Source organism: Oncorhynchus kisutch, linkage group LG13, assembly GCF_002021735.2.
Source record: "Oncorhynchus kisutch isolate 150728-3 linkage group LG13, Okis_V2, whole genome shotgun sequence".
NCBI lineage: Eukaryota > Metazoa > Chordata > Actinopteri > Salmoniformes > Salmonidae > Oncorhynchus > Oncorhynchus kisutch.
The window spans coordinates 60,772,510-60,794,906 of NC_034186.2; the positions used below are offsets into that span (position 1 = coordinate 60,772,510).

Sequence of the window (22,397 nt, forward strand, 5' to 3'; positions counted from 1 at the left end):
AATAATCCTCACAAAACACTATTTGACATTTTAATTGGTACAAAAGCATGTTGGTATGGTTGATTCTAACCTGACATTAAGTATTCCCTTTAGGTTATACAAGAGATTTGTGTTCAAGAATAATTATGTCTAGCACCTTATCAAGTGTGGCCAACCTGACAATGCCCTGTGAACTTCCCATCAGTGGGATTCGGGCAAACTACTCTGGGTTTTGTTTTAATCTAACACTGTGACTGTTTCTCAGAAAGATGCCAGATGGTCTAGATGTTGGGCCTTGGCTCCCGCTAGTAAATGGTAGATTTGGTCTCTATCTCACGTTCCATTTTAAAGAATCCTCATCAGTTTGCCTGGTGTTCTCTGATTGGAGCAGGGCAGCCTTGCGGTTCCTCTCTATGGAGCATAACATGGAGCATCTGCCAGCCGGTATGTTCCTGATGAGGAGCAAGAGGAAAAGTGCGTCTGAAACTGAGGCAGGTGCAGAAGGTTATTGCGTTTAACAACACTCAACACATGGCCATGTTAATTTGGAGAAACTGCCCGAGGCCTTGTCAAAGTTAGTTTTGAACAGATGATATCCCTACAAGCTCTCACATTCTCACGTCAGAATTAGACATTCATCCATGTTTCTCAAATGTCAAATTTCAAAGTGTTTAAGGTTAAGTTTATGCATCAGCTTCAAATGTTTAAGGTAATGTTTCAGGTTAGGCATGAACTCAGATAGGTTAAGGTAAGGGTTAAGGTTTGGGATAGGCTTAAAACAAAAATATAGAAAATGACTTTCTATCACTGGATTCAAACATGCAACTTTTGGAATTAGAGGCAGATGCTTGAACGTAACATCGCTCACTGTTGCCCCTAGTGGCTGGTTTCCACGTCATCTCCTGACATCCTTGGACATGGATGGACGTCAGAATACTGACTTGTATCATGGGTGACCTGCCTGCGATATCCAGCATTCAGAAAGAATGGGATTGATATAAAAAAAATGCATTAGAGATACATTATGTCTTGATTGTACAGGAGTACCACGCTCTCCACATTACATTCTGTTACATTGTTTTGTCTCTGAGGTGCATTAGTTGGCGTTGGTTGCTTTGCCGACACAATGTAGCTGACAGTCACTTAATTCATTTTAATGACCAGTATGATACATTTGCTGTAGTGATCGTGAGTAGCCTTTTATTTATCTGTATCTGAAACTGGTGCGCCATCCATTAGTGATTTGGGAGGACAGTGGCACTCTTGGCAAAGCCCAAAGGACTTTAATTACGTTTGGCCACTGGGGGGAGAATGTCTAAAATGAACAAAGGGAGATGGAGCCGGTTCTCTATAATTAGCCAGGTTCACCTTTACCACCGAATGGAGTTCACTTACTTTAATCTGAATTAAAGTAGTACAACAAAACAATCTAGTGGACTACATTAGTGTCACATACTCCATTTCACATATATCAGACCTGAACGAAATCTGAGAAAACACAACGAGGAATGATTTGAATCATTGTCAAAATCTTTATATCAACATTGTCGATTAATGTAGATATATACTTCTAGCCAAAAACAAAACATGTACAGAATAACAGAAAGATAATGTTGTGCTTCATCAGAATGATACCGTAAAGGATCATAATCTGTATAATATGAATCATCTTCATGTTTTTCTCTGCACGGGAAGGAGCCTGAAATTAAGAATGAGCTCTTTCTTGAGGGTTTTTCTTTTTGTAGCGGCTACCACAGACAGCTGGTCAAAGACCTGCTAACAGGCTCTGCTTGGTTAGCGGCCAGCACTTCGTTTTGTAACCAAGAAGATTACATTGGGATTATTTGTTTTGGGTGGCTCTGATCCATCCTTAAATATTTTTATATAATGAAAACAAGGGAAAAACAAAAACAAAACACACTCCCTTCTCCAAAGCAAGACTCAAGAAATGAATTAAATATAAATGCTAATCTCAGACAAACATGTAATTAGTAAAACAATGTTGTGATGAATTTGTTCAATGTTTTTGCAAAACAGAATCATGTGTTAGTAATGTTGCTTGGTTGATGCAGATAATAGATTCTGGGATACTGGGAATTTGTTAAACTGTCTTTCATCTGTTATAATAGTTTGACCACCATTTCAATTTGAGATTTGAGTTTAAAATCTTAACAGACCGAACCAACCAACCAACCAAGTAAACAAACACACACATGCCCACACACAAAATAGTAACTGTGGTGCATGGAATTTCAGATGATGTCAAAAATCATCCTAATACTATTTCGTGGTCAAAGCATGGAACTCCAAATAGACCTATTGTCACGTTCTGACCTTAGTTCCTTTTTTATGTCTCTATTTTGGTTTGCTCAGGGCGTGAGTTGGGGTGGGCATTCTATGTTTTTCTTTCTCTGTTTTGTTCTTGTTCTATGTGTTTGGCCTGGTATGGTTCCCAATCAGAGGCAGCTGTTTATCGTTGTCTCTGATTGAGAACCATACTTAGGTAGCGTGTTCCCACCTGGGTTTGTGGGTAGTTGTTTTCTGTTTTGTGTTGCTGCACCTTACAGGACTGTTTAGTTTTCCTCTCGTTGTTATTTTGTTTAGTGTTTCTGTTCTAATAAAAGTAACATGAACACTTACCACGCTGCACCTTGGTCCTCACCTTCTTCAACCCACGACGATCGTTACAGAACTACCCACCAAAAAAGAACCAAGCAGCGTGGTGAAAGGGACTCCTGGACAGGTGAGCAGCGTTATCTGGAGTATGAGACAACCTGGGAGGAGATAGAGTGGTGGTCGGTCGACCCAGGGAGAGTGCCGGAGCCCTCCTGGGATTCTCTGGAACAGTGCGAGGAGGGATACTGGAGAAAGGACTTGGCACAGTGGCGCAATCACGAGGGGCAGCCCCAGAATTGTTTTGGGGGGGGACACGGGGAGATTGGCAAAGTCAGGTAGGAGACCTGAGCCAACTCCCCGTGTGCTTACCGTGCTGAGTGAGTGACCGGGCAGGCACCGTGTTATGTTAGGCGGTGAGGCACACGGTGTCCCCAGTGCGCGCGCATAGCCCGATGCGCTACATCGCAGCTCCACGAATCGGCCGGGCTAGAGTGGGCATCGAGCAGCCAGGAGGGATGAAGCCGGCTCAGCGCATCTGGTCTCCAGTGCGTCTCCTCGGCCCGGGTTATATGGCACCAGCCCTACGCACGGTGTCTCTCCTCCCTCCAGGTTCTCCCACCTGTCTGGCGTCTCCAGAGCCGCCCTCCTGTCCGGCGCCGCCAGAGCCGCCCTCCTGTCCGGCGCCGCCAGAGCCGCCCTTCACTCCGGCGCCGCCCTTCACCTCCAGAGCCCTTCACCGCCAGAGCCGCCCTTCACTCCGGCGCCGCCAGAGCCGCCCTTCACTCCGCCACCACCAGAGCCACCCTTCACTCCAGCGTTGCCGGAGTCTCCCGCACGTTGTTTTCTGTTTTGTGTTGCTGCACCTTACAGAACTGTTTCGTTTTCATTTTACTCTCGTTATTTTGTTTAGTGTTTCTGTTCTAATAAAAGTAACATGAACACTTACCACACTGCATCTTGGTCCTCACCTTCTTCAACCCACGACGATCGTTACACCTATCAGCTTTTAAACCCCCAGTGAGGCCTCAGCTGTTTTCTCTTGTGGCTCTGCTTGGCTCTTCTAATGAGCAGGCCCATAATGCAGAGCGCTCAAGTATTCTTTAAAATATTGGCACCGCTATGAAGTGAATGTCACTGGTCACGATGGCAACACCCACCCGTAGCACGCGCTCCAGCAGGTGTATCTCACTGATCATCCCTAAAGCCAACACCAAATTTGGCCGCCTTTCTTTCCAGTTCTCTGCTGCCTGTGACTGGAACGAATTGCAAAAATCGCTGAAGTTGGAGACTTTTATCTCCCTCACCAACTTTAAACATGTCTATCGGTAAATAGCCCACCCAACTTACCTACCTCATCCCCATACGGTTTTTATTTATTTACTTTTCTGCTATTTTGCACACCAGTATATCTTCCTGCACATGACCATCTGATCAGTTATCACTCCAGTGTTAATCTGCTAAATTGTAATTATTCGCCTACCTTCTCATGCCTTTTGCACACAATGTATATAGACTCTTTTTTTCTTTTTTTTTCTACTGTGTTATTGACTTGTTTATTGTTTACCCCATGTGTAACTCTGTGTTGTCTGTTCACACTGCTATGCTTTATCTTGGCCAGGTCGCGGTTGTAAATGAGAACTTGTTCTCAACTAGCCTACCTGGTTAAATAAAGGTGAAATAAATAAATGAAATAAAAAACTTCAACTGTGAGAGACGAAATCTAAAACAAAAATCCAGAAAATCGCATTGTATGATTTTTAAGTCATTAATTAGCATTTTATTGCATGACATAAGTATTTGATCACCTACCAACCAGTAAGAATTCCGGCTCACACAGACCTGTTAGTTTTTCTTTAAGATGCCCTCCTGTTCTCCACTCATTACCTGTATTAACTGCACCTGTTTGAACTTGTTACCTGTATAAAAGACACCTGTCCACACACTCAATCAAACAGACTCCAACCTCTCCACAATGGCCAAGACCAGAGAGCTGTGTAAGGACATCAGGGATAAAATTGTAGACCTGCACAAGGCTGGGATGGGTTACAGGACAATAGGCAAGCAGCTTGGTGAGCAGGCAACAACTGTTGGCGCAATTATTATAAAATGGAAGAAGTTCAAGATGACGGTCAATCACCCTCGGTCTGGGGCTCCATGCAAGATCTCACCTCGTGGGGCATCAATGATCATGAGGAAGGTGAGGGATCAGCCCAGAACTACACGGCAGGACCTGGTCAATGACCTGAAGAGAGCTGGTACCACAGTCTCAAAGAAAACCATTAGTAACACACTACACCGTCATGGATTAAAATCCTGCAGCGCACGCAAGGTCCCCCTGCTCAAGCCAGCGCATGTCCAGGCCCGTCTGAAGTTGGCCAATGACCATCTGGATGATCCAAAGGAGGAATGGGAGAAGGTCATGTGGTCTGATGAGACTAAACTCCACTCTAAACTCCACTTTCTGTGTTTGGAGGAAGAAGAAGGATGAGTACAACCCCAAGAACACCATCCCAACTGTGAAGCATGGAGGTGGAAACATCATTCTTTGGGGATGCTTTTCTGCAAAGGAGACAGGACGACTGCACCGTATTGAGGGGAGGATGGATGGGGCCATGTATCGCGAGATCTTGGCCAACAACCTCCTTCCCTCAGTAAGAGCATTGAAGATGGGTCGTGGCTGGGTCTTCCGAAACACACAGCCAGGGCAACTAAGTAGTGGCTCCGTAAGAAGCATCTCAAGGTCCTGGAGAGGCCTAGCCAGTCTCCAGACCTGAACCCAATAGAAAATCTTTGGAGGGAGCTGAAAGTCCGTATTGCCCAGCGACAGCCCCGAAACCTGAAGGATCTGGAGAAGGTCTGTATGGAGGAGGGGCCAAAATCCCTGCTGCAGTGTATGCAAACCTGGCCAAGAACTACAGGAAACGTATGATCTCTGTAATTGCAAACAAAGGTTTCTGTACCAAATATTAAGTTCTGCTTTTCTGATGTATCAAATACTTATGTCATGCAATAAAAAGCAAATTAATTACTTAAAAATCATACAATGTGATTTTCTGGATATTTGTTTTAGATTCTGTCTCTCACAGTTGAAGTGTACCTATGATACAAATTACAGACCTCTACATGCTCTGTAAGTAGGAAAACCTGCAAAATCGGCAGTGTATCAAATACTTGATCTCCCCACTGTACATATAACTAGGAATAAAGTGACAGATAGTAAACAGTAGCAGCAGCATATGTAATGAGTACAAAAAGGGGTTAATGAACATAGTCCGGGTAGCTATTTGGTTAACTATTTAACTAACTATTTAGCAGCCTTGTGGTTTGGGGGTAGAAGCTGTTCATGTCCTGTTGGCTCCAGACTTGGTGCAACGGTACTGCTTGCCATGTGGTAGCAAAGAGAACATTCTATGACCTGGGTGGCTGGAGTCTTTGACAATTTTCAGGGCCTTCATCTGACATCGCCTTGTATAGAGGTCCTGGATGGCAGGGAGCTCGACCCCAGTGATGTGCTGGGCCGCACACACTACCCTCTCTAGCACCTTGCGGTCAAGCAGTTGCCATACCATGCAGCGAGTCAAGATGCTCTCAATGGTGCAGCTGTATAAATTTTTGAGGATCTGAGAGCCCATGGAAAATCTTTTCAGCCTCCGTAGTGGGAAGAGGCATTGTCATGCCATCTTTCCAACTGTGTTGGTGTGTTTGAACCACGATATGGACACAGAGGAACTTGAAGTTCTCAACCCGCTGCACCCAGCCCCGTCGATGTGATTGGGGGCGTGCTCAGCCCTCCGTTTCCTCTAGTCCACAATTTTCTCCTATGTCTTGCTGACGTTGAGGGAGAGGTTGTTGTCCTGTCACCACATTTCCAGGTCTCTGACCTCCTCCCTATAGACTGTCTCATTGTCATTAGTGATGAGGCCTACTACCGTCATGTCATCAGCAACCTTAATGATGGTATTGGAGTCATGTGCGGCCACACAGTCATGGGTGAACAGAGAGTACAGGAGGGGACAAAGCACGCACCACTGAGGGGGGTGTTGTTCCCTACCCTCCCAACCTAGGGGGGGGGGGTCCCATCAGGAAGTCTAGGATCCAGTTGCAGAGAGAGATGTTCAGTCCCTGGGTCTTTAGCTTAGTGATGAGCTTGGAGAGCACTATGGTGTTGAACGCTGAGCTGTAGTCAATGAACAGCATTCTCACATAGGAGTTCCTCTTGTCCATGTGGGAAAGGACAGTGTGGAGTGCAATAGAGATTGCGTCATCTGTGGATCTGTTGGGGCGGTATTCGAATTGGAGTGTGTCTGGGATGATGGTGTTAATGTGATCCTTTACCAGCCTTTTAAAGCATTTCATGGCTACAGATGTGAGTGCTATGGGGTGTTACGAGATTACCTTGGCGTTCTTGGGCACAGGGACTATGGTGGTCTGCTTGAAACATGTAGGTAATACAGACTGGGTCAGGGAGAAGTTAAAAATGTCAGTGAAGACACTTTCCAGCTGGTCAGCGCATGCTCTGAGTACGCTGACCAACTGGAAAGTGTCTTCACTTTCTCTTCCGAGTGTTAGGATTAGGGCCTGGTCCGGGTTGAGCAGTATGCCCAGCGCCGCCGACTCGTTGAAGTAGAAATCCATCTCCAAATCAAGGTTAGTTATCGCTGTTCTGATGTTCAGAAGCTCTTTCCGGTCATAGGAAACGATATCACAAACATTTGGTACAAAAAAAGTTAAGATCATCGCAAAAGAAAACCACTCAAAATGATACGTTCCAGCGCCATTCCTCCCCATGTGCAAAGCCAAAGGAGGAAGCCCCTAAGTGATATTACATCCCAAGCCTTACGGTTTAACTAGTTACCCCAAAACTAACAGCTGTCACGTGGATTTTGTGTCAAAGTCACTGATGGTATTTCAGTACAGACTAAGGTCTACCAACACTAAGATCAGAATGTGGTTGGATGCATTCTATGCAATGATAGATTTCCCATCCAGGGCCTCAAGTCTTTGTTGTAATACAATGTGTTGCTAATTCTCTGAACACTGATTGACTGATTCAGGACAGGCTCAGCCATTCACCAGATGCTTTTATCTAGAGCGACTGCAAGTCAACACATACAGTAGGCCTATTGGTACATGTAACCCGTGTGGGAACCTACAGCCCCATGGTCCACTTGAATGAACAATCTACAAAACTACAGTTATTCATTATCTAGTCTGATTTTCTAACCCTTTCAAATGGTGAAAGAATGCCCAGCTATAATGGGACAAGTGGTTATTTTCAACACATCTGGATGTTCCAGAGTTGAGGGACATTCAAATCAAACAATCCTGCCTACCCCCTTGGTTTATCATAGATGTATTGCATTGAGAGATGATACAGAATATATTAAACAGTCAATTTAAAAATCAATGTACTGGAATTCAAATCCAGCTTCTCCTTTTATAAACTATCTCTGCTGAGAATGAAATAAAGACTACACTTGAATCTGTTGTCAAAACATATATTCAAACCCTCTAGTTTAAATGCATTTCTCTGAATTGGTCAGTCACAAGTGCACACAGTTCACATCTGAATTCAAACCCAGGCATACACATATTTCAGTAGATTAGAAAAAATCTGAATGAATGTTACTCCATATACAGATACTGGACAGGGAATAAACAAAATAGATGTATAATTATCATAACAAAATATATGGATTGGTTGTAAATTCCAAAGCTTCTACTGTGGAATTGCTGTAAAAACATGGTAAAGGAGCGGTCTTATGGATCTTGGTGTGTATATATAAACATGGAGTATATATGGTTGTTTATGATTACTTTGTTGCTCTCATAAAACAACACAATGATGTCAGATTACTTATTATTATAGTACCAGACCAGCTTAGTCAAACTGGAGATCCCATCCCATGAATCAGTCATGGGATTGGTCATATGATCAGAGCAGAGGATCCTGGGAGGTGATCTGCTTCCAGTTTTGTGGTGGGCTCAATGGTATGCACAAAAACAGGAAACAGATGTGGCCTCCCCTCCAACAGCTCTGTCAGGTCTCACTAAATATTGAACGGAAATTCAAGTAAATAGGAAATCGAATATGTTTAATGTAATGGTACCAGGATTTTGTACAGAACACAAAACTATGTAGTAACACAATGACCATGCCATTTAAGGAACTGTAGGTGAGAGTGGGGTAAGTTGTGCCAAAAGGTTAGTTTAGCCACCCCTTGTTTCTAGGATACCGTACACAAAATGAACCATGTAACCAAATATTTGGGAAGAGGTCATCTCTTCGAGTCTGTGAAGGAAGAAACCACATGGAAAAAGTGGTAAGCAAGTTAGGTCCCAAAAAATTATTTTCACTAAGTCAAATTAATTTATTGCGTTATAGGTTTCTTGATGCTTAAATCTAAACCAAGTAGATCATTTTAAGGCTTTTTATACATTAGTTGGGGTCTCTATAAACTACAATATGAGGTCCTAAACCTAGCATGAAAGCTCTTCCTCAGCTGTGTGGGCTAATATAGTCCAAATGGTTTCTTTAAGATAAATTGCGCTATTTGGTTTTATGCATATTACGCATAGTATTTTTGCAGTTGGTCATGCATAGGAACTTAAGATGCATTTTATTGTTACAGAGCAAACATCATGTCCCAAGTATACAAACGAAAAACAAGCAAGGGTTTAGCCCCTTGAGGTTCTTGAAAGAGCAGCCAAGGAAGTGAGAGAAAGGAAGAAGTCCATTTGAGCAGCAGCAAGGGATGAAAAAAATGGACCAAATTACACTTAAGAGTTATATAGACAAAAAAGAAAATGAACATGCACCTGTTCGAAAGAGAGACTATGAGAGAGTAGCAGTGGCACACAAGCTCTTGTCTGACATGGGTCAGAGCTTGCTAAACAAATCAAGAATCTTGCAGACCAGTTTCATGGGCTTAGTAGCCTCAGATGCAGAGAACTTGCCTACGAATTTCTACATTGAAACAACATCCCTGTCCCAGACATTTCCTGCCCCCTTTTGAAGACACCTCGCATCTGTGTGATTAGTCAAGTTCAAACTATGAAAAATGCCTTCCTCAGTTGAGTTTGTATTTGTATTTATTATGGATCCCCATTAGCTGCTGCCAAGGCAGCAGGTACTCTTCCTGGGGTCCAGCAAAATTAAGGCAGTTATACAATTTGTAAAACATTACAATACATTCACAACAGATTTCACAACACATTAATTGTGTGCCCTCAGGCCACTACTCTATTATCACATATCTACAACATAAAATCCATGTGTATGTGTGTGTACAGTGAGTATGTTATCGTGTGTGTATGCATGTGTCTGTGCCTGTGTTTTTGTTTCTTCACAGTCCCCACTGTTCAATAAGGTGTATTTTTATCTGTTTTGTAAATCTGATTTTACTGCTTGCATCAGTTACTTGATGTGGGATTCAGTTCCATGTCTCATGGCTCTATATGGTACTGTGCACCTCCCATAGTCTGTTCTGGACTTGGGGACTGTGAAGAAACATCTGGTGGCATGTTTTGTGGGGTATGCATGGGTGTCCGAGCTGTGTGCCAGTAGTTGAAACAGACACCTCGGTGCGTTCAACATGTCAATACCTCTCACAAATACAAGTAGTGATGAAGTCAATCTCTCCTCCACTTTGAGCCAGGAGAGATTGACATGCATTTTATTAATGTTAGCTCTCTGTGTACATCCAAGGGCAAGCCGTGCTGCCCTGTTCTGAGCCGATTGCAGTTTTCCTAAATCCCTCTTTGTGACACCTGACCACACAACTGAACAATAGTCCAGGTGTGACAAAACTAGGGCTTGTAGGACCTGGCTTGTTGATAGTGCTGTTAAGATGGCAGAGCAGGACTTTATTATGGACAGACTCATCTTAGCTACTGTTGTATCCATATTTTTTGACCATGACAGTTTACAATCCAGGGTTACTCCAAGCAGTTTAGTCACCTCAACTTGCTCAATTTCCACATTATTCATTACAATATTTAGTTGAGGTTTAGGGTGTAGTGAATGATTTGTCCCAAATACAATGCTTTTAGTTTTATAAATATTTAGGACTAACTGATTGCTTGCCTCCCATTCTGAAACTAACTGCAGCTCCTTGTTAAGTATTGCAGTCATTTCAGTTGCTGTGTAGCTGACGTAGACACACTGGCTTTACTCAAAGCCAGTAGCACGTCGTTAGTAAAGATTGAAAAAAGTAAGGGGCCAAGACTGCTGCCCTGAGGAATTCCTGATTCTACCTGGATTGTGTTGGAGAGACTTCCATTAAAGAACACCCTCTGTGTTTTATTAGACAGGTAACTCTTTTTTCCAATATAGCAGGGTGTGTAAGGCACATAGAGTACATGTATAGCACATAGTGTACATTTCTTCAGCAGCCGACTATGATCGATAATGTCAAAAGCCTCACTGAAGTTTAACAAAACAGCCCTCACAATCTTTTAATCATCAATTTCTCTCAACCAATCATCAGTCATTTGTGTAAGTGCTGTGCTTGTTGAATGTTCTTTCCTATAGGCGTGCTGAAAGTCTGTTGTCAATTTTCACTGTAGAATTGCATCTGATCAAACACAATTTTTTCCAAAAGTTTACTAAGGGTTGGTAACAGGCTGATTGGTCTTTACTATTCTTAGGTAGCGGAATGACTTTTGCTTCCCTCCAGCCCCGAGGGCACACACTTTCTAGTAGGCTTAAATTGAAGATATGGCAAATAGGAGAGGCAATATCATCCGCTGTTCTCCTAAGTAAATTTCCATCCAAGTTGTCAGACCCCACTGGCTTGTCATTGTTGATAGACAACAATAACTTTTTCACCTCTTACACACTTACTTTATGGAATTCAAAATTACAATGCTTGTCTTTCATAATTTGGTCAGAAATACTTGGATGGGTAGTGTCAGTGTTTGTTGCTGGCATGCCTACATTTTTAAATCTTGCCAATGAAAAAAATCATTAAAGTAGTTGGCAATATCAGTGGGTTTTGTGATGAATGAGCCATTTGATTCAATGAATGATGGAGCCCCCCTCTAGGCCACAACTGAAGTGTTTTCTTCCAAGGTGTAATGAAAGGTATTATCACTGGGATATGAGGTTACCAGGGCCTGAGCCTATGTTAAATGTTTTTTTATAGTACAAAGTGTTACAAATGTGTGTGTTTCATGTTAAGCCTATGTTAAGTGTTAAACCTGTGTTAAAAGATGCTTAAAAAAATTTTAAGAGAAAAAATTATGCAAAATGATGATTTTGTTGAATTGTGTTTGTGAAATAAAGATAGACATTGTTTTAAAAATATGATGGTAATATTTAATATAGTACAGAAATGTGTAGATGTGTAGATCTTACACCAAGGCGGCTTAACTTACCCTGCCCCTATGCTAAATTTACCTCACACCTGGGGTTAAGGTGCCAAACAACTAATTTTATTGAACAAGCTATGTTTTCAAAACTGTTATGTTTACATGAATTCTGATTATTTCCAACAACATCCAGAAATACAGTACCAGTCAAAAGTTTGGGCACACCTACTTATTCAAGGGTTATTCTTTATTTTTACTGTTTTCTACATTGTCGAATAATGGTGATAACATCAAAACTATGAAATAGCACACATGTAGTAACCAAAAAAGTGTTAAACAAATCAAAATATATTTTATATTTGAGATTCTTCAAAGTAGCTACCCTGTGCCTTGATGACAGCTTTGCACACTCTTGGCATTCTCTCAACCAGCTTCATGAGGTAGTCACCTGGAATCCATTTAAATTAACAGGTGTGCCTTGTTAAAAGGTCATTTGTGGAATTTCTTTCCTTCTTAATGCGTTTGAGCCAATCAGTTATCTTGTGACAAGGTAGGGGATAGAAGATAGCCCTATTTGGTAAAATATCAAGTCCATATTATGGCAATAACAGCTCAAATAGGCAAAGAGAAATGAAAGTCCTTCTTTACCGTAAGACATGAATGGGAGTCAATGTGTAACATTTCAAGGTAGGGGTGCAGTCGCAAAAACCATCAAGTGCTATGAGGAAACTGGCTCTCATGAGGACCCACACAGGAAAGGAAGAGGAAGGCAGAGGATAAGTTCATTAGAGTTACCAGCCTCAGAAATTCCAGCCCAAATAAATGCTTCACAGAGTTCATGTAACAGACACATGTCAACATCATCTGAGACTGTGTGAATCTGGCCATCATGGTCGAATTACTCCAAATAAACGACTACTAATGGACACCAATAATAATAAGAGACATGCTTGGGCCAAGAAACACGAGCAATGGACATTAGACTGGCGGAAAATCGGTCTTTTGGTCTGATGAGTCCAAATTTGAGATTTCTGGTTCCAACCGCAGTGTCTTTGTGAGACGCAGAGTAGGTGATTTCCACGTGTGGTTCCCACCGTGAAGCATGGAGGAGAAAGTGTGATGGTGTGGGGGTGCTTTGCTGGTGACATTGTCTGTGATTTATTTAGAATTCAAGGCACACTTAACCAGCATGGCTATCATTTGTTTTTCAACAGGACAATGACCCAAAACACACCTCCAGGCTGTGTAAGGGCTATTGAGAAAGAAGGAAAGTGATGGAGTGCTGCATCAGATGACCTGGCCTCCACAATCACCCAAACTCAACCCAATTGAGATTGTTTGAGATGAGTTGAGTGAAGCTGAGTTATGCTCAGCATATGTGGGAACTCCTTAAAGACTGTTGGAAAACATTCCTCGCGAAGCTGGTTGAGTGAATGCCAAGAGTGTGCAAAGCTGTCATCAAGACAAAGGGTGGTTACTTTGAAGAATCTCAAATATAAAATATATTTGAATTTGTTTAACACTTTTGGGTTACTACATGAATCCATGTGGGTCATTTAATCGTTTTGATGTCTTCACTATTATTCTACAATGTATAAAATAGTAAAAAGAAAGAGAAACCCTTGAATGAGTAGGTGTGTCCAAACTTTGACTGGTACTGTATATGTAGATATCCTTGTTAGAAAGAATACTATATTTCTCACATTTAATTTGTTTGCTTAGCAATTTCAAAGTGAACACTCCATTGGAATTCAAGTTATTTCAAGTATTGGCACTGTCACATAAACATGGTCAATCAGAAAATACCTACTAAAATACCAACGCCCCCCACTCCACAAACACACCAACATGCACATGCACATGCACGCACGCACACACACACACAAACACATCACCATGACATGTTCTCGACCTGAGAGGGGGACTGCTGGTTGAACGATGCAGACAGTCCTGGTCTCATTATCTAGAGTGGCTGGCCCAATCAAACAGTGCCTGAAAGAGTCTTAAAGGAGCTTAAGTCTCATTCTGCTGCCCAGTGAGCTCCGGAGGGCCAAGGGCAAATGCTTCAGGTGCCCAAGTCTATACCAGAGATCAGACAGATTACAAATGGTCATTGACGAATGCCAGGCTAGCTCCCTTGCACATGAATGACTCTCATACTCGAGACTCCACATGGCTTGACCTTAAACATCAACCTTCTACTTTTGAAACAGAGAGAGCTAAACATCTTTATTCTGGTATCTAGTGTTTTATGTTGAAATAATGATAATGTCTTATAAAAAATGGTAACTAGATTTGACCAAGAAACATGTTCTTACGATGCAAAAATTTGAGGAAATCCACTTAAACATGCATTCATTCAGCACAGGAGAACAGTTTGGGTTGAATAGGGCCCCATTTTACATGAACAAGTGTGAGTAATCAACATGCAGTTTAGTGTGTTGTGCTCATGGTTGAGTGTATGTCACGAGATGCATTCTTTTTTAAGGGGTGATTTAAGCATGTAGAGTCATGTCTGACTGCATGTACCTAACATCACGAGACAGTCTACATATACACACAGCCCTGACACATTGGCTCAGGACCACAGGGGGTTGACTAACACACGGAAGTACCCGTTCGAACATCAGAGCAATGGTGATCATATGCAGAAGGGGGGGACCGTAGCATAGAATTTTGGGGATTTGCTACAGACAGTATGTCACATTCTATATAGAGAGGCCACCTTGAGACTTGTATATTATACTTAACCCTGATTTGAGTCACATGGAAAAATTCAACTTTGCGTCAGCTATCCAAAGTGAAGGTCCAAAGTTATCCAAATGGCCTATCCCCCCCACCACCAGACAACACCACCCCACTCACAGCTCATACCCTCAATTTTACCAGCATGCCTAGTATTTTTTTTTGCATTACACCATTATGTAATTTACAACGTAGGCTCATTCTGAAATAATAAATACTATACAAATATTTTGTTGTTTGATATATATTCACAATCATTCACTTTCTTTATTTTCTGAATCTTCTAAATAAATAGTTAGAGGCTACTGCTTGCCTACATCTTTTAATTCAAATAATCGTTATACACTTGTTATAAACCTATGCGACTGAGATAAATGTGCACAGCGAATAAAGGCCTATTGCAATGTTAAATATTGACTTAAAAGTTAGAGACGCCGCTGCAATTTGACACCTGACATCATCTGGTTGGCTCCTTTAGATGATCGAATCCAGATGTAATTCCCCTTTGCGGAAACTGTTTCCCCTCCTAAATTTAGAGCTCTCTTTGCACTTCCTCAAACTGCAGACTATATAACTGCTCACACAGTGACATACTTCATCGTAGGGAAACAACTGGTCAAAGTAATTCATCCGACATCTTCTCTTCAAGTCTACGATCAAGGTAGAATTTGCCAACTCCACATTTTTTTCAATTTCTTAAATCCGCAAACTTTTGATGTTGCCTTTATGTCTACATTATTTTTTCAAGCAGTCATTTGGTAGAATTATGTTCATTAGAACGTTCAGTTTCACTTGGGATTTTATGTTTCCATAAAATAATTACCACATCGAATTAGTTGTTAAAAATAACATTGATAATCACTGCGTTTCGACAAATAGTAGGCTTCGTTTGTTTTATAGTTAAAACATTGCAGAGCAGTGATGTGATTATAAGTGTACTATTTTCTGTTTGCAACAAAGAATGCATTTTGGTCATGGTGTAGCCAAACATTTATCATAGAAGTGAAACAGTTCTAAAGTTAACTATGAAACCTTTATTGCCTGTATAGCCTACATTAATTTATAGCACCATGAAACAATGGGAATATTAAACATGAAGTAAACCCTAAGTAAACCCTATTATTACTGTGCAGCAAAGGTCTATACAGTAGCATGAAGTTCCCTATGAATGAGCTGAGGAATTTCCCATAGAACATAGAGATACTGTCTTTTGTTATGACACCTCTTAATAATGAGGCAGAGCGAGAAAAATATGAACTGAAGCCCAATGTACTTCACCTCTCTTATGGATGTTACGTTGTCAGTATGAAAGTCAACAACCATTTCTGTATTTGTACTGTAATTAGTGCCCTTCCTTGGGTTTGTCTAGACTCTTAGGTGCTGCCACAATATTGAAATGTAGAAATATAATGCATAATGCAATTATCTAATTGTATTTATCAATGTAATATGTATACATCAAGAACTAAAGTAGCCCTTTTGTCTTTTCTCAGAATGCTGCTGTGTGGTTGTGTACTGCTGCTCTTGGGCTCAGTCCTAGCCCATCCCCTGAACGAGATGTCACTGGAAGTACAGTGGGACTCCTGGAAGACCACCCACCTGAGAGAGTACAACGGCCTGGTGAGTGTCCGTCTTTCTGGCTGCCTGGCTACCTACTCCTCACATTTATGCAGTGGTTTTTGTTTAAATTCTGCCTGTTCCTCTAAAGGTTGGTAATTACAGAACGATTACCTCAGCCTTGGATAACAAATACTCATGATGTTTCTTATTTGCTTTGACAGTGAAAATGCTTTTGAATATCAAAGCCATTCTTCATCATGACATTAGTTATAATATAGTCACTTATACGTATGAGAACACTGTTGTCTTTAAGTCAATAGTTTACAAAATATTGTGGAAAACTTCTGTATGTGTTGTTGTCCCTTGAAATGTTTTGTTATTATACCTTGCAAGCAAGAAAAGCAGGAAACATGAGAACTAAATCTTCCGTTCAGAATTTCAACTATCTTGTTTTTACAGTAAAGAGTTATCAGCCAAGCTGTTAGGAACACAAGTATTTCAGTGCTATAAGCTAACTTGACCTTACAAGACAATGTTTGGGCCTCACTGCTTCAGGATGTGTGTCCCCCACAATTTACGGTCAGCACATTCCTCAGCAGAAAACACAAGACAGCACTTTTCCCCCTACTACATCCAGCTTTGAAGCATCATTCCTCACACACTGTAATGAGTGATCGATGGCACTGTTAAAGAGTTGACAATAAATATTTTCCTAACTACCTTTCACCTCCACCATTTTGTGTCTCTTTGAACCAGTTCAGTTGCACTGTGGAGACTGTGAGCACAGGGACCAAAGAACACACGAATGGCCAGCTGTATGATTGATACTCGTGTTTTGTGGATGTTTTCATGGTAGGGGGAGGAGGCGATCCGTAGAACCATCTGGGAGAAGAACATGCGTCTGATCGAAGCCCACAATGAGGAGGCCGCTCTGGGCATTCACTCGTACGAGCTGGGCATGAACCACCTGGGAGACATGGTGAGTTAGTGAGCCACATCCTCTATGGGTGTTTTTTGTTGTTGTTGCGTACATGGAGAAAAAGTACAAAAAATGGGAGGGTCTAAAAAGGGTCTATGTAACTCCGTGTGAAAACATACGTCTGGAATGATATGTCAGAGGGAAACTATTTTGTGTTTGCTGTCCTCAGTTATCCTTTCTAACCATTGTCTCCCTACTGTCCAAGGCTTATCATTTTGGGTATGTGTTTCAAATAGGGGAATGTCCCTCAAGTTGTAGTTATGGTTTTATTTCACAAACAAGATCAAGCACAGAACAGAGTAGTGGCTTTTAGCTGATGCAGAGCACAGCCATCTGTGTTTTTACTCACTCAATGGCTTACTGATTCAAATGGAGGTTGTTAGGTTAGTGAACATTAAATCTACCCCTAGCCGTGACTTGCATGTCAGGTTGGGTCATGAGTGATGACTGTGTTAGTGTGAGACTTGAAATCCCTGAACGGGCTGTAGATTAAAACGGCAGGGAAAAACAACCTGATATATAGCAGCTTGACTTTTACTGCTTGGCTTCTATGCCACTCATTAATGCCTTGTCCATTTCTTATCCATCGGAGTACACAGAGATCAGTTCATCTGAATGTCAGTTTCACTTCTATGTTGAGATGTTCTGTAAATAAAACAAGGATGTATAGTACTTAAAGTTTCACAGAGACTAGCAGTAACCTAACATGTTTTAGCACTCGTACGGTATCAGGGCATGATGGGTTTAAAATTATGTAAATTGTGTCCGTTTTTATTTAATTTTTTATTTCATGATCTCCAATGGGATTAATAAGCCATTGCTTTTTTAATATGATAACTGCTGGACTATAAACATGGAACCACTTGTCCCTACTCATAGTGGGTAAATGGTTCATAGTCTATTGCTGTGCATGCATCCTCATCCTCATCCGCATCCCTCTCCTCAGACGTCAGAGGAGATAGTTGAGAAGCTGACTGGCCTCCAGGTGCCCATGAACAGGGACCGTAGCAACACCTGGATCCCTGACAACAATGTGGGGAAGCTCCCCAGGTCCATCGACTACCGCAAGAAGGGCATGGTGACCCCAGTCAAGAACCAGGTTAGAGGATGCGAACAACAACGAGCTGTCACTCAAGTCCACTGTTTCCCCTAGATGTATTTCTTATTTCCTAGATTAATTGCGCCAAAATGTTCAAACAAGCTTAATTGAGGCCAAAATAATGGTTTTAGGTAGAGAGCAACAGTCTAGGCGGGGTGCCATCTGAAAATGTCTAGGGGAAACACTGGGTTATAAAGAACTGATTTCATATTCCTCCTTGCTTTCAGTCAGTTTAGTCAGGCCTCTTTGTTTTCTTGAGGTAGCAAATGATCACAGTTACAGTACAGTCACGTAACCTGTCTAGGACAATAAAAACCCATGGTTTGTCTAATTGACTTAGACAAGTAAAGAATGTTTGATTATGAAAGGTAATTACTCATTATGATCTAATTGGACACTAAGGCATTATTTATTATTCATGTCAACATGGTATTTAGTTAAGTGGTACATTAAGTACCCAGGCTGAAATATGGAGTACATCTTTGCTACCAGGGAACACTAGGAGATTAGCCCTAGATTTATACCATTAATGAACATTAGGTCACTTTACATGAGCACTAATAGTCTGTGGTATCAACAAAGAGCTGTCAGGTTCAGGAGGGATGTGATAGTGAGGTGTGAGTGCAGTATGTCTACCCTCTAGTGGTGAATATGATAACTACAGACGTTCTGAGGGCAGACGAAAAAAACATTATTTGCTGAAACCCTCTGAAAGATTTTTTTCAATCAGGGCCTTTGACTCTCTGTCAAAGTGCACCACCTGATGGACAAATTGGAGAAGGCAGCCGTGACCCTAATGTAAATGCTTATGTCCTCTCTTTCTCAGCTCTCCTGTGGCTCATGCTGGGCCTTCAGCTCTGCTGGGGCCCTGGAGGGCCAGCTGGCAAAGACCACAGGCAAACTGATAGACCTCAGCCCCCAGAACCTGGTGGACTGTGTCACTGAGAACAATGGCTGTGGTGGAGGCTACATGACCAACGCCTTCGAATACGTTGAGGAAAACGGAGGCATCGACACAGAGGAGACATACCCTTACCTTGGCCAGGTAGGGGCATGGTTTGGCTGACATTGAAACAGAATGTGACTGTCGTTTTAGTTTGTTCGCCAAACTAAAACAGCTGTTTTACATCCATGGTCTTATGTAATTCTCCAATGGCCGAACTACAAACAACACAAGCACTTTGCTCACTTCCATATTGTTTAGTGCTTTGCTTGTATGTAACCACTTCTGTAGTTGTCCACATTTTCCTGGGATATACAGAACACACCACTACCAAGGTGCTATGAAAGTTATTAGTAATTTGCTAGAAATGTACAGTAGCAACATAGTACCAAGACCAGCTATAGTGGAAAGTCAGTAAGCCTGATCACCAACAACGACGAGACAGCCTACAGGGAGGATATAGGCACTCTGACTGCGTGGTGCCAGGTAAACAACCTCTCCCTCAACGTTAGCAAAACAAAGGAGCTGATTGTGGACTTCAGGAGGAACCAGGCTGGACACGCCCCCATCCCCATCAACGGGGCCGCCGTGGAGACGGTCTGCTGTGGAGATGGCCGTCTCAGAGAAGCTGAAATGGTCTAACCACACGGACACCGTAGTGAAGAAGGCAGCGACTCTTCAACCTCAGGATGCTGAAGAAATTTGGCATGTCCCCGAGGGCCCTCACAGTGTTCTACAGAAGCACCGTCGAGAGCGTACTGTCGGGTTGCATCACAGCCTGGTACGGCAATTACGTACAGCCGAACGCACCATTGGGTGCACACTGCCTGCCCTACAGGACATCTAGAACACCAGGTGTCACAGGAAAGCCAAGAAGATCATTGGGGATCCCAGCCATCCAAACCATGCCCTGTTCTCCCCGCTTCAATCACTCAGACGCGAGCAATACAGGAGCATCATGGCAAAAACTGAAAGACTGGCCTATAGTTTCTACCCTCAGTCCATCAGGCTGCTGAACAGCCACCACTAGTCAGCTATCTGCTCCCCCTATGGACATCCCCCCGCTACTCCCCGCAAATGGACATCCCCCCACATCTTCAACTCTCACTTATCTTACCTGCTACTCTCCCTATGGACATTCTTTCTCCTGCTGTTCCCCCACCCCCCAGTAGATTTTACTCTGCCCCCACCCCAACATTCATCACTGTTGCAGTTGTTAATATGTTTATTATTACTTTTTGGTTTTGATTCCACTCAATGATCATGCTGCTGCTCCCCCTATGGTCATTCTACCCCACCCCCCCAACAGTCTTTACTCTGCCTCCACCCCAATGACCATGTATTTATTCACCACTGCCACAGTTGTTATTATGTATATAGTGCTATTTCTATTTCTATTGTTTTTATTACCATTTTCATCATTTTATTTCACTTAGTCCTGCATGTTGGAGCTCGAAGCCTAAGATGTTCACTCTACCCTGCAATCACCCCTGCAATCCTGTACATGTGCCCATTAAGCGATCGGAATCGGAATCATAAATAAACCAATCCATGTCTACCACTCTGTCTACAGGATGAGCAGTGTGCCTACAACGCGTCTGGCATGGGTGCTCAGTGTCGCGGGTTCAAGGAGATCCCTGAGGGAGACGAGTGGGCACTGACCAAGGCTGTAGTCAAAGTGGGGCCTGTGGCTGTGGGCATTGATGCCACCCTCTCCACCTTCCAATTCTACCAGAGAGGTGAGTGACATTCTGCCTCCAAGTACCATGGATAGAATAATCAACCACGTGTAGTGGTCTAACACATGACACATGCCAGTAGACTCCTAAAGCACTTCTCTTAAAGCTTATTGAAGCTCATTCCTTTACACTGTAATTTACTCAGGTGTGTACTACGACCCCAACTGCAACAAGGATGACATCAACCACGCCGTGCTTGCAGTGGGCTATGGACAAACTGCCAAGGGCGTGAAATTCTGGATCGTCAAGAACAGGTGGGTCACAATGCACTGGGCTTATTCAATGGCATCAGGTAATACGTTACACACGGTTGACTTGAAATGTATTTTTTCAAAACCACGATTTATCCTCTTTATCCTCTCTCTCTCTCTCTCTCTCTCTCTCTCTCTCGCTCTCCCCCCTCTCTAACAGCTGGAGCGAGAGCTGGGGCAAACAGGGCTACATCATGATGGCACGTAACCGCGGGAATGCATGTGGCATTGCCAACCTGGCCAGTTACCCCATCATGTGAACACCAAGCGGCGGAGTGCACCATGGAGGCAGGGAAGCCAAACCACATAGCAATGACTACACACGATACAGAAAATAACACTATGTTTCTGGAATAGCACATTCATATAGTCTGGAAGTTTGGGTATCCCAGAGTTTTTTTTTGCAACCTACTCAAGTCTTACTGTTATATCTTCAAACTGCCAGACTTCAATTGTAGTCTGATCTACAGTGGAACAACTATGATTGTGATGAGGAATCTGTGTAGTGCACAGCACTTTGCATAGGTTGTATTCAGTGTGTCAGGTCAGGTAACATTGCTGTGCAATGGGAGTTTTGTCTCACTTTCCTGTCAATGCAAAAAGGTGTTAAACTTAGTAAATGTAAGTGTGTGTCGATCAAGATTGCTCCCGGTGGGTTTTTCTTTGAATGATGTTGACTTTTATTTTATTGTTCAGCACTTTTACACCAAAATCTGATGATTGAATTGTAACATTGCTTTCTATGAAATGGAATAAAAGTTGATTAATTTGAAATGTGAGTGTATGTGCCTGTACATTTCCCCATTGAAGGGAAGAGATGTGAAAGAAAGACCAACAGAAAAAGGAAGATTAAGGTTCCTGAGGTTTTTCAGCGATGTTAAGTATCTCAAATGAACAATCATTCAGTGTACCTTATTGCAGTGCTGTATGTATACACACACAACAATATGAAGGAAGTATACATGTACATGTGTTGACTGTTCAATCTGATGATGATGATGAATGCAGTACTGATAAGAAGCCTTCTTGAGGTCATGAGATAGAGAGACAATGAGAGAATAAACAGGTGAAAATGTCACATACCAGTTTCATACCAGTAACGCCTCTTCCTGCCTCAGACTCACACCTCTCAAATAACAGACTTCCGGTTATCTAGTCTTAAAAATCAAATGAA

The 22,397-nt window shown here is 42.3% G+C and overlaps 1 protein-coding gene across 1 annotated transcript; it reads left to right on the forward strand.

The window, feature by feature from the left end:
* Positions 1–15,151: 15,151 nt before the first annotated feature.
* On the forward strand, positions 15,152–22,002 carry ctsk (cathepsin K). Its single transcript, XM_020498073.2, has 8 exons — positions 15,152–15,313; positions 16,146–16,272; positions 17,069–17,191; positions 18,138–18,290; positions 19,117–19,335; positions 20,807–20,972; positions 21,118–21,226; positions 21,384–22,002. The coding sequence occupies exons 2-8, from the start codon at positions 16,147–16,149 to the stop codon at positions 21,481–21,483; spliced, it is 996 nt and encodes a 331-aa protein (XP_020353662.1). The 5' UTR covers positions 15,152–15,313; position 16,146; the 3' UTR covers positions 21,484–22,002.
* Positions 22,003–22,397: the final 395 nt, after the last annotated feature.